At 38.4% G+C, this 27117-nt stretch overlaps 1 protein-coding gene and 1 long non-coding RNA gene across 3 annotated transcripts in view; one reads left to right on the top strand and one right to left on the bottom strand.

The window, feature by feature from the left end:
- LOC137483141 (uncharacterized) overlaps positions 1-27117 on the top strand; it is a 53209-nt gene that overhangs the window by 3062 nt on the left and 23030 nt on the right. The gene's annotated exons all lie outside the window — the stretch shown is intronic.
- Positions 1838-27114, bottom strand: DYNC1LI1 (dynein cytoplasmic 1 light intermediate chain 1). 2 transcript variants are annotated; one of them, XM_068205980.1, is made up of 13 exons: positions 26880-27114; positions 26515-26588; positions 16126-16242; positions 14406-14636; positions 11044-11213; positions 9810-9903; positions 8066-8201; positions 7574-7685; positions 6083-6142; positions 5912-5956; positions 5261-5381; positions 4934-5092; positions 1838-2776 (listed from the first exon to the last, which is right to left on the bottom strand). In XM_068205980.1, exons 1-13 carry the CDS (start codon positions 27041-27043, stop codon positions 2664-2666), a joined length of 1596 nt encoding a protein of 531 aa, XP_068062081.1. In that variant the 5' UTR covers positions 27044-27114; the 3' UTR covers positions 1838-2663. The 2 variants fall into 2 exon arrangements, with proteins under 2 accessions (XP_068062081.1, XP_068062091.1); XM_068205990.1 differs by lacking the exons at positions 26515-26588; positions 26880-27114 and adding an exon at positions 25795-25911.

Here is a 27117-nt window from a genome sequence, read left to right as displayed (position 1 = left end):
CAAATACAGAGAAGTGACATTTGTTTTGAGAAGTGAAATTATAATGAGTCATTTGTGAGGTTTTCCCCTGCCCCAGCCTCCCCAAATAAGGGCACCTGGTGTAATAGCTATTAATCATTATATGGCCAGATTTCCAGCTTCATAAAGGGTTTTGTGCTCTGACAGATGCTCAAACGAAGTAACTTAGAGACTGCAGGAGTTGTCTTTCAAAAATATGGACAGTATCCACCAGTTTAAAATGGTGCCCTTAAAATACAGTTTCACCCTAATGACACATACCACTGCAGTTGTGTGAGACCAGGTCCTGCTTTCATCATCAGAGGATCCTTTCTCTCAAGCACGTTCCAAATTCAGTTTCAAGTTTTCATACTGAACCTAGAGACAACTGTTCTGATACTGATGTGTGCCATGCATCCATAATTAGAAGCCTAATTTTTTTCTTCCAGACAATTTGTTCCATACAGCTGTTCATCAGCAGGTCATGCATTTCCCCATGGGTCACCTTTACTGAATTGTCAACATAAGCAAAATTTTAAGGACTGCAGTTAAAGACATAGCTAAGAATATCCACTGAAACTTCTCAGTCCACAATTCAATCTTCTATTTTAACAAGTGTGCTAAACTTGAGGGAGTTACGTGCACAGCAAGATAAATGTTGTTCCTAAATAAATTTAGATAATTTGAAAATATGGAGATAACTCAGGTAAAGGGAGGTGATCCTGCCCCTCTACTCAGCCCTAGTGAGGCCACACCTGGAGTGCTGTGTCCAGTTTTGGGCTCCTCAGGACAAGAGATATGGAGCTCCTGGATCAGGTCCCATGGAGGAGAACAAGGATGATTAAGGGAAGGGAGCATCTCCCTCACAAGGAAAAGCTGAGAGAGATGGGCCTGTTCAGCCTCCAGAAGAGATGGCTGAGGGGGGACCTCATCAGTGTCTGCCAGTATCTAAAGGGGGGGTGCCAATGGAGCCAGGCTCTTCTTGGTGGTGCCCAGCAATAGGACAAGAGACAACAGCCAGAAAGGGATGCACAGGAAACTCCACTGGAAGGTGAGGAAGAACATCTTTACTGTGCAGGTGACTATGCACTGAACAGATTGCTCTGAGAGATTGTGGAGTCTCCCTCACTGGAGATATTCTGTAACTGTCTGGACACAATCCTGTGCCATGTGCTCTGGGATGGCCCTGCTTGAGCAGGGAGGTTGGACCAGGTGACCCCACTGTGGTCCCTCCCAAACTGACCCATTCTGTGAATTCGCCAGAACTGCTACAGAATGCAGGAACTGGGGAAGAAGAGTACCACCATATTCAAAATACAGAGATTTCTAACAAATCAGAGAAATTAAGACTGATTAAAAAAAAACTAGAAAACCTAAACTCATTAAAATGTCTTGGCAATCATTTGATCAGGATATATCTTTTACATTTCCTGGTCTGAGGCTGTAAGTTGAAAGTAACCACAAATTTCACAGAGGAAAAAGTGATGTTCAATATTTGTGTGCTGAAAGCTTAAGTCCTAACCTTGGTTAACTACTACTGAGACAACACACTGCAGCCAGCAGCAGGATCCTTAGTCTAATGAGTGTGCTCTGAAAACATTGCAGCACAAACCACCCAAGTCAGATAAGCTAGTTTCACCACCCAAGTCAGATAAGCTAGGAACAAACACTGCAGAATTATCCCCTTCCTTCCAGAAATAATGTTTTAAGGAATTTTAAATATCTGCCACTGATGTTATTCACTGAGAGGTAAAAATATAAAAGCATGTTTGAAGATGTTTTATACCACATCCTTAGATGTAACTGTAAACGAAGAAGAACACCATGGCTTCAATGAAAGTTATTTAAATTTGAATGCAGAGAATACTTTATTAACTGATTACAGTTTTGATGACCAATTTTAAACCATAAGTAGTGTGGGAAACATAGTGGGGGACATTAAGGCTGAGCCATATATATATAGACAAATCTGGATACTGATATTCTGTACATTTAACCTCTGCTTTTTCTTTATACATCTTTTATTCAGTGTCTGCAATTAATCAAAGATGAATAAACAAAAAAAAAGGGCCACTAATTTAGTCTTATACCCAGAATGAATTTTTGCATGAGTTTTTGAATGCAGTGTAAATTTCAGTGGAGATTAAACAGATTTTTTTTAACCATATTCCCAATGAAGTGTTTAAGTATAACTGGAATTTGTTGCTTACAGATTTGTGCAATTATTTTTCTCTTTCAAAAACTAGCAGTAGTTCTCTCATGTAGAGGTTAATCTATTTAAGATAGTATTAAACTTACCTAACAGATTGGGAAATCAATGTAAATTAAGTGCCTGTGGTGTGTATCAGTTTTCTTGCTCTAAGCAACCCCTATCACTTAAGTGGACATACTTGCAATTTTACAGAATTACACTGACTTTTCAACAAAACCCAGAAAAAAAAAATTACTGTTTTTGCACTGTGAGCAGTGCTTCTACACAATGTGATAACCATTCTCCATCTGTACAGCTCCCTTTTGTAAAGTTGGGCAACACATATAAAAGAAAGACATCAATGGTTTGTGTTCTGAAAGATATTTCAGTTCTTTAGTTCCAGTCACTGAAGGAAGAGGCAGAGGCAAGTTTGAATTATCCCAGAAAACTGAACAATTTGTTTTATTTGGTGTCTTCAAGACGCTTCACCTTCTGTGGGAGATGTAGATGATGTAGGAGAGACCATTTCAGGTTTTCGTGAAATTCTGTCCAATTCTGCCTGAACATCTGTTAAAACTGGCTTCTGACCTACAAAATAAATGTGTATCATTCAGTCATGTTTATGAAAAGCCTATGGTACCTTCAATTCTCAAATCAGACAAATCCTAGTAAGTGTTACTGCCTGCTTTGGGTGCACAATTAAGGCATAAGGCCAAAACCCAAAAGAAACAGAAAAGAAGCAGTAGAGAGAAAGTCATATCATTTCATATTTCTGAAGACTTAAAGTATGAAGTACAGAAGACTATTAAGACTAGCAGTTATGACTACTTCTACACAATTTTCTGTCTAATTTGTATTTGAAACAATGCTGAATGTAAAAATCAGGGGTTTCACCAAGCCCAGCAGTCAGTTTTGTGTACTTGGTCAGCATGAACCTGACACCACTGCTCATGGGTGCACACAGACTTGCAGATGGCAAATCCCTTTCTCTCCTCACCCAGTTATCTCCTCCCTAACTTGAAATGGCACAAACATTTGTGCAGCCACACTCTAACCTAATTCAAGCTCAAAACACACCATTTCCCCCCACCCTTTTAATTCCCACTCCTCAGTCTAGGTTTCTGTCCCACTATGTCCTATAGCAGGAATGGAGGAGACAACATGGGAAAAGGAAGTGGCAGGATTAGGACTCCAACACTACGACAAGAGTGCACAGCATCTGTTCTGAAAGAATGTTCTGACACATGTGCAGTTGTAGCAGTGTCCCAGCATCCTTTCTGAAGATGCAAATTAACAGGCACTATCCATAAAGGTAATTTTGGCCAGATGTACCTTGCTGCTCTTCAAATAATTTAACAAAAGATAATACCATATTAGAATCAAAGCAGCCAACGTTCCAACTAATAAGCAGAGGAATTTCCCAAAGCTGCTGAGGAAAAAGTTATTCTCAAATTGCAAACTACTGTCTTAACAGACACTTTTCAGATTTGAAGAGTGAATGCCACAGATACCACTAAATACAAGTCAGCAAACACTGAGGAAGGTGAAGAGGCCACATCTAAGTGAAATTTGTTAGTATTTATGGTAATTCCTTAAAAACATAGTCCCTTTTGATGTTAAACTTGCTATAACCCTAACCCTTCATATGTTGCATAGCAGGACATATCTGAGAACTGTTTTGCTCCTTAATAATTAAATTCTGTCCTTGAAGTTTCTGCCACAGCCCCAGAAAGAACACTTTTCTGGAGTGCTGCTTGGCATCATCCAAACCTGCTGCCAGCCACTCCCCACAGGATTTTTCAGTGGGTGCTCTCTGTGCCTCACATTGCGTCAGCTGCATTTGTTTGAACAATCTCCATATGTTGTTTAAAGTGGCACTGCTGACTTTGCCTACAGCACATTAGGAAACACTCAAACTTTGTTTAGCCCACTGAGTTTTACACTTAGAGAAGGGAAGTGTGCACAGGTGAAAAAAAATCAGGGTTAATCTACACGAGATGTTAGTGGGAAATGTGAAGTACCAATGAAAGACCAGCATTCTCCCCTAAGTGCAGCATTATTAACCTCTGGGAAAGCAGGGAGGGAAGGTGCCTGTGTACACATGATCTTAAGTAATACAGAAACACGTTAGATTGGAATAGTAAGAAATGCCAGTATAATCCTGCATCTAGCTTTAGCACAGTCACTGTTAAACATTTCTAGATTAATAAAAATTATTAATCATCTCATATATAAACAGCTGTCAAAAGAAAACACGTACATATTTTTACAGGCTGTCACCAAACTCAAAGTGCTCACCACACAACAGCTAGAACACTAGTGAAACAAAATTTAAAACTATTTTAATACTTTTGACAGTATTGTCAAAAAGATTCAGCTTGAAATACAGTCCTAACCTATTTAAATAAGGCTGGAAGAGGCTTATGGCATAAGCCATTTCATTGGAATGGTGGAAACAAAGGGAAAAAACGAGGAACTCATGCAGACACGATTCATGCTTAAACAACTACATGAAGATCTTTTCTTCGCTCCTCTGAAAGCCACAAAAAGGCAATACTAAAGTGCTTTGAAAACAAAAGCAAAAAGCCATATAGAATATAAAAGCATATATATATATTTATATATATATATTTAAAAAACATTCAGTTAAATATAGTAGTATTCATACTTTTGATAAACTATGCTAACAGGAATAATCAATCACTCAATTAAAATTGAGTCGATCTTTAATGTCATTAATCATACCTGACTTTTTTGCCGATGGTGGTAAGTTGCTGCCAGCACCTCCGGTGCCACCTCCTCCTGGACTGCCACCAACACCACCAGGGCTACCAGGAGAACCAGTTTTCTTGCTGAGGAGACTATTGAAGAAGTTAGCCAGGACTCCTTCAGATGTAGCTCCAGCTACAAGGGGAAGAAGGAAAGCAAAACCACAACACAAAACCAACACAGATTTTCTAAGTAAATACTGATTTAGTATGTTAATAAATCTAAATAAGCCTATTAAAGCAAGCAGGCAAAGCAATTGTTTTGCTTCTCCAGCTGCATTTGTGCCCTCACAAGAAAAGGTACCTTTCATATTGGGATCAATCTTTTTTGACCCAGTGGGGATGGGTGTAACACTGGCAACATTCGATGTTACAGATCTATTTGGTGTTCTAGGAGATCCACCAGGAACTCTTGGTGAGGCATCCTATTAAGAAAAATAACAGAACCAAAATACAACAGAACAACAAACCTGAAGTGTAAGAATAGATTAAATGAAGCATTTTGTTATTTCTCACACCACCTAAGCTTTTGTATTTTAAATGTAGTATCTCATGGAACTGAAATGACGCAGGATTCGATTTTGCTGATTGCGCACGAGTTCTTTCATGCTCATAGAACATTGTTAAAGCTATTAATTTTGGTATAACTAAAGCACAAGAGAAGATTTTAATTTCATCCCCATGAGAAACCTGAAAATCCATGTGCCTCTGGCCATAAATGCATGCTAACATATGAAAATGAAAGCCAGGACCTTTAGCCCTTGTCAATACAAGCTGTCATGACTCACTGTGGAGGGTCATAATTTTAGAGCACTATGAGTCTTTAAATACTGTGTATTAAAAACAATGAGATCCAACAATATTTGGCAGTGCAGATAAAAGCAACCCTCTAAATATATAAAAGCTAATGATTTTCATGTGATGATATTTAAAATTTAAAATTTTTGTTACTAACCACTGGCCTTCCTGCAGCAGTAGGTGGTTGTTTAGCCAACTGTGACTGCAAAAAACCAAACATACACATGAAGTGTTAGATATTACATGGACTAAGAATACAACCCCAAATTTGTATTGGGAATGTTGTTAAATTAAACTCTTGTTCCTTGTTTTATAGACAGAAAATTACCTGCTGTTTCATAAGAAACACTTGGTCATCCTCTGCTACAATTTCTTTTTCATGAACAAACTGCAATACAAAAACATGACCATAAATTTGACTAAAAGAAAGAAAGAAAGGTATTTTCTTTTTTATCTGCTGATGAATATGACCAAACATTCAATAATGAAGTAGATGTATAAAATACTATGATTGCTGCATATCACGTTTTTCATATTTAAGACTGCTGCCTCATGATTCCATTTAAGCCAAGTTAATTAGAAGTGAAATAGAATTATCATTAACTCCTTTGACCTGTCAGGCATAAAGCTACAGATACATTCCCAGAAAGACCCACTAAAAAGTTTACTTAATTGTTCAGTAAAAAGGAATTAAGTAAATGGTTACAAGGCATATTCAGGGGTCTCAGGGTCAGTAGACACATTCAAGGATGCGCACACTCTTCATCATGCCTGTGTCCCTGGTAATTTATTGAGGCCTCACCTCAGTAATACTTTATGGGTAACTATGGCACACATGACTCTTCACCTGTGTTGCATCACACTGGTGCAGGAACTGGACACAGACATCTCAGATCCCAGTTCTATGCATCAAATTGCAAGCACTCTCCTCCCAAATAAGCTCATAAAAAATTCTGCCGAAGCAAGCACGGCAAATATCAGTATCAAAGTTTATAATCCAGGCCTGAAGTTTATAATCGTGCAAGAGGAAATATTGTCAGTTGTATTTTCCTTGGATAGCTATTTAAAATGTCTTGATATTTTACCTAAAGAGTTCAGAAAGGACATACTATTAGTTTTCTCCATTAAAATAATTCCCACTTGAAAATAAGTTCAGTCACAAAATATTAGCTTTGTTAGAAAAAAAGCCATAGAAATATTGCCTTCAATACCCTCTGAGTGCATGGGAGTCCACTGCTGCAGGCATTTTGTTCAACAACCTCACATATGTTTACAGGTCATTCTGTCAAGGCCTTTTGTTAGATAGTACAATGGAAAATACACTGAATATATGTAGAAGCTGTTTGCACATGTTTATTTTTTGATTTTACACTGTCTCAAGCTTTCTTATTTTAAATACTCTAAAGGAAACAGAAAGTATTATGAAGTTATAAACAATTCAGAGCAAAATTAAATGTTCTTAAAAAAAACAAAAAAAACAAAAAAAACCCAAAAAAACTCAACCTGAGAAACCAGTAAATCATGTTTAGGCTTTTCAATACCAAATATGCCTTAAAAGCAACACAAGTGTATTTATAGTCTTGAACAGTGTAACAGTGGAGGAAAAAAAGGTGCAAGCTGAAGAAGAGATATACAGAACAAAAACATATAATGATCCTAATTTTGTTAACTAAAGAGCAACTTTAAGAACAAAATAAGAACACCATCCCTCCATGGTACATCACACTTTTGATAAGCTGGAAGCATAGTCTCAATGAAACATAAAAAAACTGCAGGCAAATAAATACCAAAGCAGTAAAATGAAGACATCTCAGTGTACCTTTCTGACTGGTGGTTTTGTTATGATATCTTCAAAATTGTCATCTGCTTTTAGTGTCTGGAAGTTCTCATGCAATATTCCTATCTTCTTGTCATTATCCCAACCTGCAGGACTAGAAAAAGGATTATTTAGCTTAAAATTTTATTGCTGTTTCAGGCTATTCTTGCATGCACTCCTGAACTGCACACAACTGAGAGGCAGCAAAGCTGTCACAGTGGCCATTCTCCTATGCAAGCTGGTTATTGATCAGTACAAACAAGTAGATAGAGACTGGTTAAAAATAACAGAGAAGAGGAAAATCTCTGGGCTTAACATTTCCCTTTGGAGCAGTGCTTGTAGTCTTCATCCACTGGCCCTCACCAAATTCCAGCTCATGAGAATGTTACATAGAACTTTAAAAAGCATAAACCAAAAAAGGCTCTAAATGCTGCTTTACAGTACTGCACAGATACATTTTGTAGTCACACCCCCATGATAGTGCAGATAACTTACATAAATACTGCATCTTTTTCCACAACAACAGCTGGAACATTGAAAGGAAAGCCGTACAACTTCTGGACTATATATTTATACACTAAATCAATGTTTTTGTTTTCTTTTACTGAAGTGTAAATAAGTGCTGCCCCATCTGAATAAACATGTTAAAGAAAACTCAGTTTAGTGGCTAGTAAAAGAAACTGAAGTAACCTTTACACTATCAAAAAAGAGTCAACTACTTTGTAGAATTTTGAAAGGGAATACAAAACCAAAGCAAAACAGGTCAAGTAACTTCCATCATTTCATTCTGAAATAAACTATTAAGTAATTTAAATCAATCTTTCTTTTTTTCTGCATTTGTTTTAGGCCAGCTCAGCTACTGATTTTCAAGTAAAGTAAAGGCTCTTCTCACTTTCAAAGCCCCCCAGTACCAACGGTTTCACTACAATGCCTTTAAAACAGTCTTCTGCTTTTAGTGAACAAATATTCTCATGCCATGTCCTTATATGTTCTCATTATCCCACCCTGCAATCACGGCAGCACTAACACTAGCAGCATCAAAAATGCCAAAGATCTTCCACTTTCCCATCTGGGCTTTTTTAATTAGGGGAACAAATTCTTACATTATACAGTGATCTGCTTTTAGAGGAAATGAAGGCAAATAAGTTTACTATGCATCAGTTACCAAGAGACCCAAGAGAGTGCTTAGTATTCTAGCATGGTTCGGTATCAAATTAACACATTTTATGCACAGGAAAAAAAAAAGAAATTTTTACTTTGGGATTATAAAAATACCAAATTCCCTAATTTATTTCTACATGCCTGCAATTCAAATCCTAAAAGAAATTTATATAATGGGCTCTGATTCCTATTCTGTGAAATTTAGAATGGAATTTCAAGTTGTATGTGGCATATGCAATCATGGAGGCTAATCCCTACTATTTTATATTCTTCTGCTACATACAAGAGTTACTACTTATTTCATTGTGAAAAATAAGGTCTTGGAAGCCCTTTGAAGGAAGTGCCATTTCAACTGAAGTCTGGCTCTTGAACAATTTTTTCGATTTGTCACCTGCTGTCCCTCCAACAGCATTTAAACTTCCCTTCACCACAGCACAAATGATGACACAATGTAGACATGTTACTGGCATCTAAAATCTAGATCTCAGCATGTCTATCTGACTAAACAACACTAGACAGTATGTTACAAAATGAAGTTTAAAAATAATAATAGCACAGCAACAGCTTCTGTGCATTGTCTCTGCACCAATACAAGGAAATTCAGTGGACCTTGCCTATAGCAATTCACACTTCTTTCCTTCCCTTCTAACCTCATCCTGTGGAATTCCTGAACATGGAGGAGACTGCATATCTGGGACAAAATTAATAACATGCCTTATGTTCATTTGGAGCAGGATCATACTTAAATGAATTATCTTGTTGTTATTTTAGGAAGCTTGTCAGCTAAGATGTGCTGTTCTGAGAACTGATTTCCTAAATACGGAAATGGAGGCAATAAGTAAATTAATGGTAAGGGAACATACTAGTAACTCTAGTAGCTCTGTAAAAATACGATACAAGAAAACAGAAAAATTTAATTCAATGCTGCCCATAGGGGTAGCTGAAGCAGACTGTAAGCTACAGTAAGACAGTTGCATCCTACTTTAGTACAGACACAAATATTCTTTTAAACTTGTAATTATTAATATAAACATTGACTCGAGTAATTATATAATTTTTGTGATGTGTTAAAGGATACATTGTAAGCAAAACCGTCTGATATGTGACTGAATGAAGTCGAAGTGTTCATCTCTGTAGTCATGCTCTTTTTCCAGAACACTGATGGCATCACACTGTCAAAATAAACACAGAATTAATATACTGCTTTCAGTCATCTGCTAAAATAGCAGTGCTACTACACATCCAGTTCACAAGGGGAAAGGGAGATGGAGTGGGGTGGGGTAGTGCAGAGGAAAACAAAAACATACTAAGATAGTTTAGAAGCACAATTGAACCTTTTTGGTTTTAGTAATATATAACTGGATGTAAATGGAGTCAGCATAACTTGAGAGTTCAGGTGACCGGAACTTTTCATTCACTCTTCCTCCCCACTCAAAATCTCTGTTGAAAACTTACCACTAAATGATATCACCATTTTTTACCCAATGTTTTTTACACACTGTGGCATTAAAAGACAGTGTTTTTAATCCAGTTACTAACTAGCTCTTTGCAAAGGGAGGCAAAAGCAAGGAATATGGAAGCAGGAAAAGAAAAAAGGTGTGGGGGTGGGAAAAAGAATAGATAGACACTAGCAGGTGGGAAAAAAAATGCTGCTCAAATGAGAGGGTTAGCCTTCCAGAGAAGGAACAGCACATGCATCAAAAGGTTTATGTCTTCCCTGGGGGCCAGCAGAGGCTGCAGAAGCAGTATGCTTAATGCCAATGAGAACTGAGGAACTGGGGGAAAAAAACCCAACAAAACCAGATAAAAAATAGCCACAGGAGAACCACATCATTGCTTTCTTTAATATGGTTACATATCTAACAGAAACCAGATCTGTTTGATCACATAATCACCCTAAGAATTGAGAAAAGGTAAAAAGCAGCGCTTCACTAACTACAACTCTCAAAGAAGTTTATCTTCAGAAAAATATCAGAAATATTACGAAAACCCACTATTTTCAAAATATGGAGGACTGTCAAAATCAAGGGGAATTCTAGTTGCTTATTGACTAGCTCATTTCTGTGAGTAAAACCAGGTCTGAGGTATTTCTCAAGTCCTTGAAAACTGGTAGAACTAAAGGAAAAGCTTATTCCAAAATTACATTAAATAATGGGTTCCAGAAGATAACCAACCTTCAATATTAAACACTTTTAAGGAGTTCTTAAGTGAGGTATTCAGAATAACTTAACAACCATGTGCTTCCCACCCCAATCAGCAATTGACAGAGTTACTTCAATAAAATATGCAAAAACCTAAAACGTGAAACAAACCTTTGTACAAACTACTACTACTGGAATGCCTAAGTTACATGTTAGTGTATCTGCACCCAGGGGTAAAATCACACTGTCATCTTTGTCTTCCTGTAATGAAGTATTTCTTCTCTGTGGAGAAGCTGGAAAATCCTCGCCTGGTTCTATATACTCCTGGAAGTCTCTTACCACTGAAAGTAAAAAAAGTTACATTAAAACATCAGCTGCTTTATTATTTCAACAATGATCTCCACTGCCATTGATTTCTAGCACTGTTGATTTTATAGTACTTCTGCATCTTGGTGTTGAAAAAAACGGAGCATGCACCTAGTCCTGGCTAGCTGTTGGCTCTGTGCAGCACAAGGGAGAACTAGCAAGTCTGAGATCTGCTGGATCAGCAGCCAGAGGAACATGATCAGATAAAACTGCCCATAAGGACAACATGAAATCATATTTTTTTTATCACTGTGAAACCACTAGGCAGTTGCTACTAAGGATTACTGTTTGATCTGCTTCCTAAAGGACATAACTTTCCTTCCATTCTTCTTGGTAAAGTTAATGGAACAGTTTGTCAGAATAAACAGAATTAAGCCTCATACAAACTGCTTAGCTGCTGCTGTATACCAGGTTTTACCTACAGACCCTTTTTCCATACTTCACTCTCTGTACAGTGACTCAACAGTAGTGTGAACAAAAAATAATAGAATACATAAACACTAGTTTTAACTAGCTTTATAATTACCTAATAGCACATTAAACATTTGGTATACTTTAAAATTATCAGATATTACTTTAAAATGTAGCAAGCAGGGTAAGTTACACTCTAACTTTCCTTTGTCCTAATTCTTGTTGCAAGTCCTTGTCATGTTCTGCCTCACATGCCCAAGCCTCTAATTACACAGTCACTTACTATTCCTACACTCAGGGATGCGATGTGAGGCATAAAACGTCTGTATTTTTCACATCACATGTCCTGTTCCACACAGCAGAAACACGGCTCCACCAAACCAAACCAAAGCACTGCCTACTATTCCATGAATAGCACATCCTGATTCAGCACAAGAAGTCAGGCAGCGAGGCAGCTCAACTGCATCGTGCACAGGGGCAGTGAACTACAGCAGAACATCCTCATTTCTGTGTTAATCCACTGCTACTGTCACTAAACTGACTGAAGCCCTCTGAGTTCATACCTAGAGAAGCGTCTGTGCAATTACCAGAGTAAAACTTATTTCAATGCCCTAGAGGAAAAATTATATTAGGTGAAGATTATTCAATTTTTCTGTGGATCTTGGAGTTCACAATAACAAAAAGCACATGCACAGGTTATCATCTCAAACTGTCAACCCAGGCTCTAATTTAGGGAATGCTGCTAATTCAAGTCTGGTCCAAAGAGCTTCTGAGATTAACTGGATGTATCTGAAACCCAGAGTTCTCACCACAATATGCCAGTCACTCTACAGTGTCTTTCCTGCATAGTAATTGTCCTGGGATAATTGCATAAATCCTCCAGTGGATTCCTAAAATTCCCAATGTGTGATCACACTAATCTTTATGTAAGTAGGGAAAGCAGTAAAAAGGAGGATTAATTTAGTATATCACAGCTCCAAAACTGTGGAATACTATCTCAGGTCTTCCTCAGAAACACAATTTCATTAAATATAGATTAATTCAGTGAAGATGAAGAGCTATTTCAACACTTCACACACTGCTGCTATGTATCCACAAATGCCTTTCTGTATCAGTTCTAGTCCTCGCAGGGTCTGTCTTTGAGTGGAATTAAGCTGCTAGAAATGAAGACAAACACAACAGCATGCCTCCAGAAAACTACACACACAAACCCTCAGTAGATTTCAGTCCTGGTAGCAAGTTAAATCAGCTCTCAGGAGCTCTGAGCCTGACACAAGAATCTAGTGGGATCCTGTAGCCAAAAGTCAGGCAAGCAATATTCCCTCCCTTCTTTTGGCAGTGTCAAGATCCTGCCCGCCTAGCAATGCATGAAGTCACTTCCCAACAGGATCAAAACAAAAACCAGCTTCCAGCCATACCTGGATTGTGTCCAGGGCCTCTGTTATACCCAATGTTCAGATGACTTACATCTGTAAGAATTAGACCGCATGACAGAAAACCAAACCAGACAAAACTAAACGGAGTAGCATTTTTTTCTTGACTCATTTAATTGCTTACATTTTCTGGATACTGTAGAGTTTCTCTATTCTGTTCACTCAGTCTGTAAAGAAGCAAAGCTATCAGCTATACACCTTTGATATCATAGATCCTGTATCCATACTTTCATCCAGCAAAATCCTATCCTGAAAGTGTTTGAGGGATGTTTAATACACATACACTATCATCCAAAACCAAACCAAAAAACACATCCAAGAGAGCTCAGCTACTCCCACTTAAACAACCTCTTGTGGAAGATACAATTCTCAAGGATGATACTTCCCTTAGAAGAATTTGTCTCTTAAAGGTACAAACAAAACAACTAATATTCCTCATACCTCATTCCAGAGTATCTACAACTGTCACCTTACATTCCACTTCATCACAGCACAGCTACAACCTGCATTTCTAAATTAGCATAAGCACTCATTGCTTAAGAATGTACCAGTTAGAGTGCAACTCCAGACTTAAAAAGAAAGTTTAATCATGCTATTTGATCTCAACACACAGCTTTCTCAAATCTCTTCCTTGTCGTAATTCACCAAGAAATTAATGGGTAAGACTCAAATTCTACTACCTGCAAAGGGCTGCTCAAAAGTAATATGGAGCTATAATCCAAGTTCCATCAGGCAGTTTAAGAAACCCTGCAAGATCTCTGTGTTCTGCATGTTTAAAACTAAAAAGACAAGACACTGACAGACCAACAAACACACAGCTCTGTTAACATCAATAATAATTCCAATAAAACTCTTCAAGTGGAAAGGGCCCAGACGTGGCCATGCTGCCACGAGTCCTCTCAAAATTTACACTTTTGGTAGGCACAAAACACGTCCCACATTCTCTAACTAGCTAACTACAGGAACAGTTAAGAAGCTGATGTAGTGATCTGCCTTTAGACAAATAAATGAAAAACTGAATGCTTAGACTTTTTTTTTTTTTGCTTGGTGAATCGTACCTAGGTAAATACATAAAAAGTGAGAGTGTAATTTCAGCTATGTTAATTCTGAATTTTTCCCCCCTACATTGTTATTCTGTTAGAAAGAAGTACTAGTACTGTTCACATAGCTACTTGAGACTCATCTGAAGCTAGACTTGCTTGGTAAGTTCTAATTTTAAATAACAATTCCAAAGAATGAAAAAGACTGCAATGGAGAGATTAAATGGTGCAGAAAGCATTAAGCATATTTAAATGGATTCTCATGTATTTACAGAATACTCACACTTTTGCTCCATTTCTTTCATTTCTTCAGGAGGAATTTTTAACTTGTCAATATGTTCTCTTACAACACTTGCCCATTTTTGTAAAGAATCCAGTGCAGTCCAAGGTCTAGACATGTCTACTACCAACATAACTAGAGTGTCCTTTAGAGAGCTTGCCTCCATTGCAAATTTAAGAAGACCTTTGTGATACAGGTCACCATCCAAAATCCATACATTACATCTTGTTTGGTCTACAAAAAAAGGAAAAACATTCAATGAGATTTACGTGAAACACACCACTACATAATGGCTACTGAATGCTCTTTGGACATGTAAAATACAAGGAAGAAAGCAGATGATGTTTTATCAGTCCATTGAACATACATAATGACACAGGAATCTGCAGCTTGTGGGGAGACAAGCTCCTTGCCTTTCAAACCCTCATGTTCAATGGCTGATAACTGAAGATCTTAAATACATTATCGGAAAGGGAGGACCCAGAGAAAGCATTAACATTTTCAAAATAGCTCTTCACCATTTTTGAGTAGAAAAATGTTTTCTTCAAGATGCAACTTTGAAGAGAAAAACTGGGTGAACTCAGTCAATTTTTGCAGCCATTGGCCTGTTCAGCTCTCAAGGATTGTTGTTTCCCCTTCAAAACTCCATCTGACATGCTTGGCTAACTCTTAGAGTATAGAATGTACCTCAGCCACTCAAAAAACCTGAAGAACTCTAAGTTTTTAATGATTGAGTTTAACTTCATAGATTTACTCTTCCAATTTGCAAAAGGACAATCACCATACAAATAGACCATCCCACTGTTTTTCCCCCCAAAAATACCACAGTACTACAAATTCACAAACACTTGTGCAGTAAAAGAAGAGATGTTGATTCAAAATTAGTTGGCTTCATATAATTACATTTCCTTTCAGGTAAATTTTTATTACCTGTTACAGAAGTTCTGAGGAAGACATTTAAAGCAAACTCCCAACCTTCTTAAATCTGGTTCCATGCCATCGTTGAGACCAATACCCAGACATGAATGTCAGTAAAGCAGGTGACTTCAGAAAAAAAAAGGGCCAACTTCTTCTAGTTCTCCTTCAACATGTTTGGGATTTTTTTTATAGTATACACAAGAGTTCCTATTTTTCTCCAAAGTTTCCAGTATATCCTTATTCACATCCTATAACTCCAGGTACTGGGGTATTAAACAGGATCTTAAACATACTTTTTCCTTTCTAACCATACCTTCACCCAGGTTTTTGGGTTTTCTTTTTTGTTTTTTAAATCTCCTTTAGCATTGTGCACAATTTCCTATCCATCAGTCAATGACAGTAGTCTGGCAGACTGCGTGCCAGCAAGACAAAGGTTTCTCTGTAGGTTCAGGATAACTACTTGCCACAGCAATTAAATGGAAGATAGAAGCCTGGGCACCTCCTCCTCTAGGCCTGAGGAACACACATCTATTCAGAATGTTGCAGCTAAGTCTGCTTCCCTGGTCTTTTCTTTTTAGCTTTTTCTTTTGACAGGTTCCTCTCCCCCTCTACCACTTAAGTGGTCATTCCTGGTATCTACCGAAGAAATTACACAGACAAAATTCCTTATGATACAAATCACTTCTGGCATAAGCTGGGTTCCTGCATACTATAAAAATGAAAAACATCCCACTGTCATTTCAAATATCACACTACTGAACCATTGCTTTCAAACTGGTTTAAGATATTACAAATGCAGACTCACCATCTCGGTCTTCATCATGCACATTTAAATACAAATACTCCATTCCTCTTCCTTTTTTGTACTCCTCTATTCCTTGAATTTTTCCTATTAAGCTAGTTTTACCTGCTCCATCTTCACCTGGAGAGACAGAAGTAAAATACCACTCAGTCTTTAATCACAGTTACATATTAAAAACCACCTGGGGCAAGAAGAAAACCATATCCCAACAGGGTGACTGAGCTCATTGGAGTTTTGAAACACAGCAAGTTTTGCCCAAATCATCCATCTGTTCTAACTGCATGTTTCAGCTTCAAATATTATTTCTACTTATTGATCAATGCAATTATGCCACCAACCATGCTATCAAAATAGGCTCTTATACCCATCTTTAAAAGGATATGCTAAGGAGTAGTTAAACACCTCAAACAATTTCAGTCTTTCAACTACAACCTAAGTAGTAACTAAATTTTTCTAAAGTACAGTTTAATTCACAGTAAGCTCCTCTTCCAGTTCAAAACTCTCTCATTTCAAACAGCACACTGAATAAGGCAAATCTGTTACCTCAGCTTTTATGAATTGGTTTTCTTTGAATATTTTCTCTGTTACAGGTCTCAAGAGACCTTGAAAAGAAGTGACAAATAGTAAGCTCACTGCCTTACAATACATGTGTGTGTATTTGGATAGCACAGAGACAAGCCTGCAATCCAGATCCATTCACTCCTGTTTTCTCCCCTCCAAAGGGAGCATGGATAACCACTGAACCTTACAGCATATGCACAATGTAAACACCACAACTGACAGAGACCCTTGAAAAACTTCATTTGTCGTCCTAGGTCTCAGAGTTGGAAAACTTCATGTGCATTTTTTCCAGCTCAAAAGAGTAATCAAGCTGAATTTGGACACAAAGCAGGGGTTTGCCAGTTTGTTTTTTTCTCTCTAATTTGCAGAATGATGAGTATGTAACAGACATTACAAAATTCTTGAAACTCACTCACAGCTTATAAAATTAAGGTTAATCCCAGGTCCCTAAGAAGCACTTTATTAATTTTGTGTTAAAACAGGACATTTTTTCCCAAGTCTCTCAGATAGAGGAGAGACATGCTCTCCTAGAGAGCATGTCTAAACATATGCTTTTAATCACATAACAAAGACAAAAGTTCGAGGGCAGTAACTTTCACTGCTAAACATAATGACATTTTCCCTTTAAAGAGAACTGACCAGGATCTTATAGATGTCACTATGGCTACATTAAAAACACTATAGCTACAACCACTGTAAAAAACAGCAATATACTTTGATGGACTGATTTTGAATTTGCTTAACATAACATCCCCAAGACTGCCACACTAATTCTTCAATTTAGAGGATAGCTTTATTTGAATATTTCACTAATACTGGAAAACATAAGACTTAGTCTAAAGTGCCGTGGGGATTTTACTCAATGGAATGAACGTATTTTAAATGAAATATATTTTGAGAAAGAGAGAAATAAGATCAGAACTGAAGTTTGAAGTCTAGTTAAGTATAGACAAGTCAAATGAAAAATTAAGTTGTATCCCTTTAACTTTTCCACAATTTAATGGTTCATTTGTGAGCTCCTGTATTAAATCAAGATGTACTTGTGCAATTACAGCTAGTTTTAAATAACCATTGGAAATCTGTGCTACTTTCCAGTCATACATCAAGCTTTTCCTCTTGTAAGAATATCTTTTAAATAATTCTGATGAAAAAGTGAAGAGTTCAAGCTTCATCACCATAGATGAATTACAATTCCTCCTCTGCCCTCACCTCTGTATTTATCCAAGCTTCTTGAAATTATCATCTACAAATAACTGAGAAGACTTTATTTGCTGCTGCTCTGACAAATTATGAAGCTGCTTTAACTTTGCCAATAATGTCTGTATGATTCATTATGCTATTTTACCTTTCTGAATTGGTAGCTTCAATTAAAATTTCTTATTCCTTTTAATGAGGGGTTGCATTTAAGAGCTTTCTGAGTTTCTCAGAACAGCTGACTTCCAGCTAAGTTCTTTTGCATACTAGAGTTTGATCCATACAGGTGACAATAAAGATTTCAACTTGCTTGAATTTGGGAAACTTTACTATCTCCTGTGTGTATCTACCAGTTGTTAAAGTAGCTGCAACAAGTCTAAAAAACATCTACAGTTGTAAAAAGCTCTGCACCTGATAAAAGATGCACCTAAACAGAGTAAACTAAACCATACTTATTATACAGATGCTAATATCTAGACAACTATTGTTAGAGAGTGCTTATGCTAAGCAATATAGGCAAATTAGAAATACACTTTCCACAAGCCCCTTACTTGTCATGGCTCTGTGTTATGTAATTTCCTCTCCAAACCTGTATTTCCAAATGCCTAAAATAAACTGGAATTCAACACTGTTAAATTAATACTTTATGGCAAAGTAAGAACTGGAATTTTATTTACCCTTCTACGCTGAACGAAATTTTATCAGTACAGCACAAGACAAATTGATTTGATGTAAAATTAGTACCTCTGGACACATATGCACACACAGCAGTTATTTCAGCCTTCCATCAGTTCCTTCCAAGAACTTGAATTTAATCTGTTCCATGAGGAAGCCTGACTATTCTCTTGTCCTTGGCAAATACTCGCCCATTTCAAAACATCAAGATCAGGCAGGTGGATCACTGACACACATAACAGTGCTGTACAAGTTACTGCATGAAGAGAACAGCACTCATCTTTCATGAGGGAAAGCCAGAATGATGCATCAGTGAAGTCTGAAGTTAGTAATACATAAACCAACTAGTTTACAAACAGGATGACCCACTTGCAAGAGTACAACATAGCTGCCTAGCTAAATGTGCCCTACCCCATAGGAGATGCAGAGTTCTTGATATATTTAAGCCAAATTAGGGTCAGTATTATTTAAAAAGCCATGAGTAAGTAAAAACAGGACTATCATTTATGACACAAGGACTTCCTCCTTTTTGCCCAAACAATTGATCATAAAGGTGAGGAAAAGATAACTGTCTGGGCCAAGAGAATTAAAGTCTATTAGCTGTTGGAGGTTTGATTGATAATGCACAACATAGTAATATAGTTAATGTTAATTACTACCTGAGACATATATAAAAGTATATATGTTTAGAAAAAATGTCAATCACAATACATATATACTCACATTTGGCTTTTCAAATAGCAAACCTTAACACATTTAACATATTTACCTTTCTTATTTCTCTCTAAAGTATATGAAGAAGTAAAGCTGCTTAGTATCAGACAAAAGGAAAATTTCATATTCCCTAGGCGTAAACATCACTGCCTATTAATATTATGAAACAATTTTTTTCAAGTGCTACTGGAGCAACAGAGAAAACAGAGCCTTATGCACCTTCAAGAATAATTACCGTCATCCTCCACTTCATTTAAGAATTTTGGAAAATCCTGTAATTTCTTCTTTATTTTTTACTGTGGGATAATTACATTAACAACTGACTTCCATACATAAGGTCACAGAGCAAAACATTTCTGACATAGCATTTTTGATATAGCATTTCAAGGTAGAATAAAAATCAGGTAGATTTTGCGTCCTTCTTTTGCAGATAATATAAAAAGGCCTCCTTTTGCAGAGTAAATACTAAAGAACAATACTTCTCCATTATACCAAACTGCACTCACACATTAATACAACAGTGAGGAAACAGAAGTGATGCTTCTAGCAAGGGGTGCTATGCAAAGTTGAATACAAGTAAAAGAAAAACAACAGATTTAATTTTGCACAGAAGTCAGGCTAGGAAGCAGTTGAAACAAAGCCAAACCAATCTGCTTACACACAGTATTTCACTGTCTTGTTAACAAAATGGAAAGTCTTATACTCAACTAAACAAACACTGTCACATTTTTTATCCTCACATTGCTACTACTTCATTCCTCTGATGAGCTCCAGTTTGGGGTTATGAAAGTTCCTCTGTCCAAGGTGCTACTCAGTTCACAAAACAGATTTTGAAAACATCCTTCTTGCTACTGCCCTCAAACATACAGGAAACTATAACAATAGAAACCCTTCCCAGCCTCCTCCCTTCTCACTACTCCAGGCAAAAAGCATGTTTGCTGAGCAGGAAATCAAGTATCACTAAATGTTCTGCCACAATACAGAATTTAGCAGAGTGGTCCCTCCAGACAGGAAGGATGGGCAGTGAGGTGAATCAATGTCCTTCTGTGAGTACCGGCAAACACAGGCACTTATCTATGTCCTGCTACACCAACTGTTCAGCCTTACATTAGGGAGGACTTAGGCTCTCTGTTACAGAACTTCTTCAAACTTTCAATTAACATTTTCAAATTCAAAATATTTACTACTCATGCTATTTCAACAATTCTTTCAGTTTAGCAAATGAAAACAGAAATAGAATTTCACTGGTCCTATAACAAGACATTTCTTACTTGTCACAGAAATCTGTACATGGAGGAGCAATCAATGTGTTATCTCCAGGACAGACATGAGCTTTGACTGTCTGTTTAAATTGTTTCTCCATTGTAAACTGTCCAGTGTGTTTAAAACATGTCAAAGCAAAGAAGCAAGAAGTGAATACTTTTGTGTCATCAGTATTGGTAGCCTGTCCCTCTTCAATCCAGGACTGTGATTTTTTTTTCAACAGATCTTTGAAAAACCTTGGATACCTTACTTGTTTGTAGTCTTTAATCCTAGATTTTCCTTGAAAGAAGTTCTTTGTTTGCATTTTAAACCCATCAATTAAAATTCAGCTTCATATGGGAATTCTACAGCTCATCTCTAAAAAGTCGTGTTCAAACAACGCCAAAAAAAACTAGAAGTAATGGTCCCAATTAACATCTTCTGCACGCCCCACATACCCAAGCATACTTTTGTGAATCAGCTTTATACTTTTTACAATGCAAAAGACAGCTTCTGGGTAGAAAAATTCAGAACATTCAATATCTGCAGCATAAAATATTGAATATTTTTATTAATAGGAAAAAAATCTATCTTGCTTAAATATGATAGAACAAAGCCATCAGGTCTAAACATGAGTTATTCAATGGGGCTAAGATGCCTTCCCAGAATCCCAGAGCAATCTCTGTTCCATACCATGTGGAATGCCTGAATCCTGACACAGTGGTGTAGAGACATAATGATTTTCTTCCTACTAGAACCAAGCACATGTGCACTATAGCTATTTTCAAGATAAAATACTTGTCACAAGCTAATAACTGCCTCTTCTACAGCTGCATATTAGTGAAAGAGGCTTGTTTACACATTCTATACTAATTGAAGAAAGTCTTTTACAGAACAAGACCAAAATAATCAGATTAAGCCAAATTTAGTTTGCTTTCAGAGAATTAAAGAACAAAATTCATTATGCTGATGAGAGCATACAATCTCTCAAACCAACATGGAAGTTCACAATAACTAGGCCATAACAAGTTTACAAATAACTTGTCACTAAATTTCATTTGCTTGTTGAATAAAAATTGTCTTCTTCTCCAAGTTTATTTTACTCTGCCAGATTAAGTCTTTCCCCTCACAAATTATTCGCTTGGTATATTTGTGACACTGAAAAATTAAATAACTTTTCTGAGGAGCACCTTAATTGCACTTCAGCCTTTGAACATGACAAAAAGCAGAATGTAGACAACTCTTCCAGCAAGTCTTTTGCCATGTCCTGCACCACAAGAGAACATGGCCTGACTGTGGAAACAGTAATGGTGTTACCTGTGCTTGGAGAGACCCACAGTCAGAGAAAGGCAAATATTGCAGAAAATTCTACAGTGACTATGAACAGCATCCATTCCAAACTCAGTCCTTCTCCTTTAACATAGCAGGAAGCTGTCTAGTGTATGTTATCCAAGTTCACTATACCAAAATAGAATAATCCCATGTTACTATCCATGGGACATCTTTATTGGTACTCCTGCCATTAACCTGCCTGGAGAACACAAAAGCACAACTCCTTTCACTGTTCTTCACCTTTGGAGCTATTTCTGAGATACATCCAGTAACCAGCAGTACCTCTGACACTAAGAAGACAAACTAAAATAAATGCAATTCAAGAATTTCAGAACTTTCTGTGCTGTTCTAAGTGACTTCTACTACACAGCATCCTTGTAATTCTGGATTTTTGGAAGGGTATTATAGCAGGAAGGACACAACAAAGAAGTACTACTTAATTCTAAAAAAATGTAGCTACAAAACAAGCAATTAGAATTTTATCTAGGTCAATGCCCCATCAAAACAATTGACACTTTAGAAGCATAACTCTGCTGACCTAAACACAATTTGACTACATTTGCAAGGCTTTCATTGCCTGCAGAAGGTGAATTAGTTGCAAGAAGAGGACAAAAAGAAACCCTCTGAGTTAACTTCTGCAGTACTAGGGAATTTAAAATACTTGAGATGAATAATATGGACAATATGAACAAGCAGTATTTTATTAGTTTCAATTATTAAATGATAACAAGCTGTCAGCCTTTTGAAAAGGAAAAAATAAAAGAAAAACTAACTGTTATAGTTTTGAGTACAAATTTAAGTAAGCAGATTTTATAGCCTCACAAAAATTTGCTGTATTAAAACTTAATTTTCAAGTTATTCATATACACAGGTCCACTAGAAAAAAGCAGCAAGCTAAATCTGCTCTTGAAGATATATTGGGAATGGCTGTTATTGCAGAAAATGGTACATGTGCACACAGAAAAGTGCACCTGTAAATTAGCTGTGGATTGTGCTTCTTACCAAGCATCCTTACAGCCACTGGACAGGAGCAGAGCTCCGAGATTCAAACAAACAGGCCTAGCCCTGGGAAGGGAGATGTCTGGGGTAAAGAGAAAATGTGGACATGAGGCAGCTGAACTCTCACCGCCCATTAAACTCAAAGCTTTTATCATCAAGTCAAATAAAATGCATACAAACACCCAAGCCCACTAGTGATTCAGCAGAAGTACTGTGCAATACAGCTACAGAGTCAGGCATATGAGTGTCACTGGATGGCTTGACATTGTTAAAATTTCAGGCAAAGAATATACTGTGCTTCAGAGACAGAGGAATGTATGAAACACAAAGCCAGATAAAAACCAACTATTTAATTAGCTTGCCAGCTGGAAGTGTGTGTTCTGGTGCATCCTGGAATGACTTTGAACATTACTGCTTGAATGCATGCAGCAGTTTATTGGAGAAATTATTAGTTCAGGTCTCTGAATTCAAGCCTTCACACATTCTACAGCACTATGGATTCCATTCAATCTGCAGTGGTGAGTTGTCAGCTGCTCCCCTCTACCACTTGCTGATAATATCAGAAAGGGAATGAACATGAGAGCTCCCAACTATGAGCATCAGTTTTCTCATCACAAAAACCATCTCCTGTGATCAACCTTTATTACACAAGTGAGCAAAAGACAGTGCAGGAGTAGAAGAAAAAAGAGAAAAAAATAAAGCAAAACCAACAAAAACACTGCTTCAGCTATCTACAAAAAAGTAGCTAGAAATGTCAATGAGACCACTCAATTTCCTTAAGAAAGCATGGACACTTTACATTTTCTGCTGGTATAGTTTGCTAAATGAGGTAGCTGTGGCCACTCTGACAAAACTACCTAAGAATCAGAGCATAAGGGACTTACAGTAAAGTTTAGAAAAGCTTGCACTTTTATTATTTGTTCATACAAGCACAGAAAGATGAGAAGCTTTCATGCCACATGTGGTGCCAATCAGAGTTTAAACTTTAAAGAAAAATAGTTATTGAAAAAATGTCTGCAAGTGAAACAACTTTGGAGAAGTAAAACTGTAAGTCAACTAATTCTGAACTGATTTCGAGCAAAAGATTACCAACGTTATTTGTTAACCTTCACTTCATAAAACTATGTGCCATATCTAGAGATTAACATTTGGCATTCCGGTCTCTTTTAGTTAGATAACTCCAACTGCTTTCCAGGTTCTTAAAAATGAGATGTTAACACAGCTAAAAATAAATACTGAAATAGCAGAATTAGCATGCCAGACACAGACAGGTTCCCAGAACAACTAGGCATACAACTATATGCACTGTTTGAAAAATAAAAATGCTGTAGGCAAATTAGAAAACCTGTCCTAGCAAACAAAAGAATACTGCATGGTGGGTTTTTCCAGTTGGTTTTTCAGGGCTGAGGCCATGAGAAGTTGGAGGTTTAAGGGATTTTTTTTTTTAATGCAGTTTGTATTGAAAATAATAACTCATTTGTTACTATAAACCATATTTCATCTGGCAAGTTTTGACCAATATGACTGTTTATACAGTAAATATTCGCCTGCCACAAACTGACTGAAAACCATCAAGAGGCTGGTCAGCTTTAAACCTTTTCCTTAAAAGTACTGAAAGTATAAAGAATCTGAAAACAATCATGACAAGAAGTGCTTTGTATTGGTAACAAAAGTTAGTACAAAACTATCTAAATGAACAAAGCTTGAACATAGAGGAAATGTTTGATAACAGAGAAACTGTTACTCAAGAATCCAAACAGACAGAACTTCACATACTGAATCTGTCCAACACAGAATACATAAGACCTCTCCTTTCCCTGTGATGGTGTGCTTCAGGAGCAGCATCACGACTTCCAAGTGAACAACAAAGATTAGGCATTCTCATGATAAACATGGCCATGGTCCTCTCTGGCCAGTCCTCAGAGCTGATATTCTTTTTCCTAAATACATGCCAAATTTGGGGTTTTTTTACCACCTCCTGGATCAAGGCCTTCCAGAAAACAAAATTTCTAAGCAAGAATTAGAATTTCTTCTATAAATCTGTACATTTTCCAAAAAAAAAAGAGCAACAGTTAATTAAAGGAAAAAGGGTATTACATTAAGCCATTCTATCAGCTCTACATAAATGGTAAGAAAGAAAATTTATATACCACAGGTTATACAGCACAAACTAAATGAGCATTTGGAAACAATTTATGATAACCTTTCTAGCTCTGAAGAAAGAAATCTCCAGTTACTGAGCACTAAGGATTACCTGACTACAAAGAGTGAGGAAAAACAAACAGTGTAATCTTCTTGACAAGGATCACAGCTTGAAGAAGAATCTTCCAACTTCAGCAAGGACAATCATCCAATTTAGGTTCAAAGTGTCACATAAAAAGCTGTCAATCGTTATGAAATATTTCCTTTGTTTAATATTACTGCAACTTCCAATCTCAATATCCTCCTTAATTACATAACACACAAAGCAACAAATTAAAGGGTAGTAAGTCTTGTAAGAACTTCAGAAGACCATGCGATCATCCCTGAACAGTTTTCTCCTTCTCAGTCTCCTTCTAAGTTTTAAGTAACCACTCAGCTTATCAAAACAGGAAGAAAAGGATCACAGTGATTGCTTTAGGATTACAGAGGGGAAAAAAAAAAAAGAAAAGCCTAACTCGAAGAACCTCAAGAGAATATAAGCCACAAAATGACGCAGAATCATAATGTTCACAGAGTCTGCAAGAATATCTCTACTGAATTTTAACCCTCTTTCCAAATACTAGCACAGTTCTTTCTGGGGATAGGGAGGTTGGCAAAAGGAGCAGAAGCAGCAGCTAGTTATAAATCCATACACCTGAACTCATTATGTTGTCTACTGGTAATAGTATTTAATAGTCTTTCAGGGAAAAAAAACCCCAAACAAAATAACAAAAAACACACCACACGAATAATAATACTAATAGTTATTCATACACTTGAGAGCATTCATTTCTCTCTCTCCTCCATGAAGTTTTTAATTTTGACGTATCATTTTCCTTCATGAATTGCAGCTGGGTGTCTCATTACCGTCCTATCAAAGTCCCCTTCCGTACCTCTCACCTTGCCGAGGGCCAGGCTGGACTAAGGCCCTGGGTGCAGATCCCGGGGCGGTAGCGCTGCCGCTGGTGCCTCCACGCTGGGTGCGAGTGGGCAGGGCAGAGCTCGTACGGCCCTCCCCGGGCCCTCCCCGCCCTCCGGCCCGCAGGCAGCACCGTCATTGATGCCGCTCGGGCCACGGAAGCGGGTTTTGTGTCCGTATGACACACCGCAAGCGCCGGCAAGCGGCCCCGCCAGCTCCGGCGAGGGAGGCTTCGGGAGCCGCACGCCCCCCGAAGCCAACGCTCACGGGGGAGAGACAATAACAGCTCCCATCCACGCCATCCCCGCCTACGGAGCCGGGGTGGGGGAAGGACAGTGAGGGTATTATGGCGAGGTACCTACGATGAGGGGCGTGTCTAAAGCATCTGTGGACAATCTCCAAAATCAAGCAAAGCCATGCAAGGGAGGAAGCAGAGGGTTAAGACAGCGCCTTGCCACCCATCACCACCCCTCCCCTTGGGGCTCTGAACAAGGGAAGCTTCAGGCACCCAAGAGAGGGCTCAGAAGCCAGCCTGTGTGCGGTGGATGGCAGCAGGATCGGGATGCTTTCCTCACCCAGCAGGAGGACATTCTTCCCCGAAGGCAGCTTAGAGCGGGAGCGCGTGGACACCTCGCTGAGGATGCAGGACCTGGCACGGAAAGACGACAGCACTTAGGAAGAGTCTCCCGCTTCCTCCCGCTCCCCACCCTCGCCATCTCATGGGGATGGGGGGGGCTACGGCATGAGGGGCGGGGGGCAGGGCAGGAGCTGCCACTGCCAAGGGGAGGTGCCCCCCCAGCTCAGTGACTGAGAGGCACTGAGCCCCAGCGGGGGCGGGGGCATTATCCAGCCCCCTTCCCCTCGCCCCCCGCAGGGCACCGAGGCGCCCCGAGGGCGGCGGCCAGCGCGCCCGGGTCCGCGGGGCGGGGCGGGCACTCACCAGAGGTTCTGCCCATCGTCCTCATCGCCCGCCCGCAGCTCCGCGTTGTTGTTGTTGGCCGTGGCCGTAGAAGCGGCGGAGGAAGCAGAGGAAAAGCTGGCAGCCGAGCCGAGCCCGGAAGAAGAGGAGCCGAAGGAACCAGCTCTCCCCACCGCCGCCGCCATCTTCGCTGCTGCCTCCTCCTCCCTCCCCTGCCCCGCCGCCTCCCCGGGACGCGGAGCGGGCGGCGGCGCCGCGG

Source organism: Anomalospiza imberbis, chromosome 1 (genome assembly GCF_031753505.1).
Source record: "Anomalospiza imberbis isolate Cuckoo-Finch-1a 21T00152 chromosome 1, ASM3175350v1, whole genome shotgun sequence".
Classification (NCBI taxonomy): domain Eukaryota; kingdom Metazoa; phylum Chordata; class Aves; order Passeriformes; family Viduidae; genus Anomalospiza; species Anomalospiza imberbis.
The sequence above is the reverse complement of the archived record's forward strand: the minus strand, read 5'-3'. Positions and strand labels throughout refer to the sequence as shown.

Coding starts and splice junctions, on each gene's coding strand:
- DYNC1LI1 (XM_068205980.1), bottom strand. CDS start 27,043: ATGGCGGCGGCGGTGGGGAGAGCTGGTTCCTTCGGCTCCTCTTCTTCC. Junction 6,143..7,573: donor CAAAACCACCAGTCAGAAAG/GTACACTGAGAT, acceptor TTTGTATTGCAG/TTTGTTCATGAAAAAGAAAT. Junction 5,957..6,082: donor TGTTTCTTATGAAACAGCAG/GTAATTTTCTGT, acceptor GGTTTTTTGCAG/TCACAGTTGGCTAAACAACC.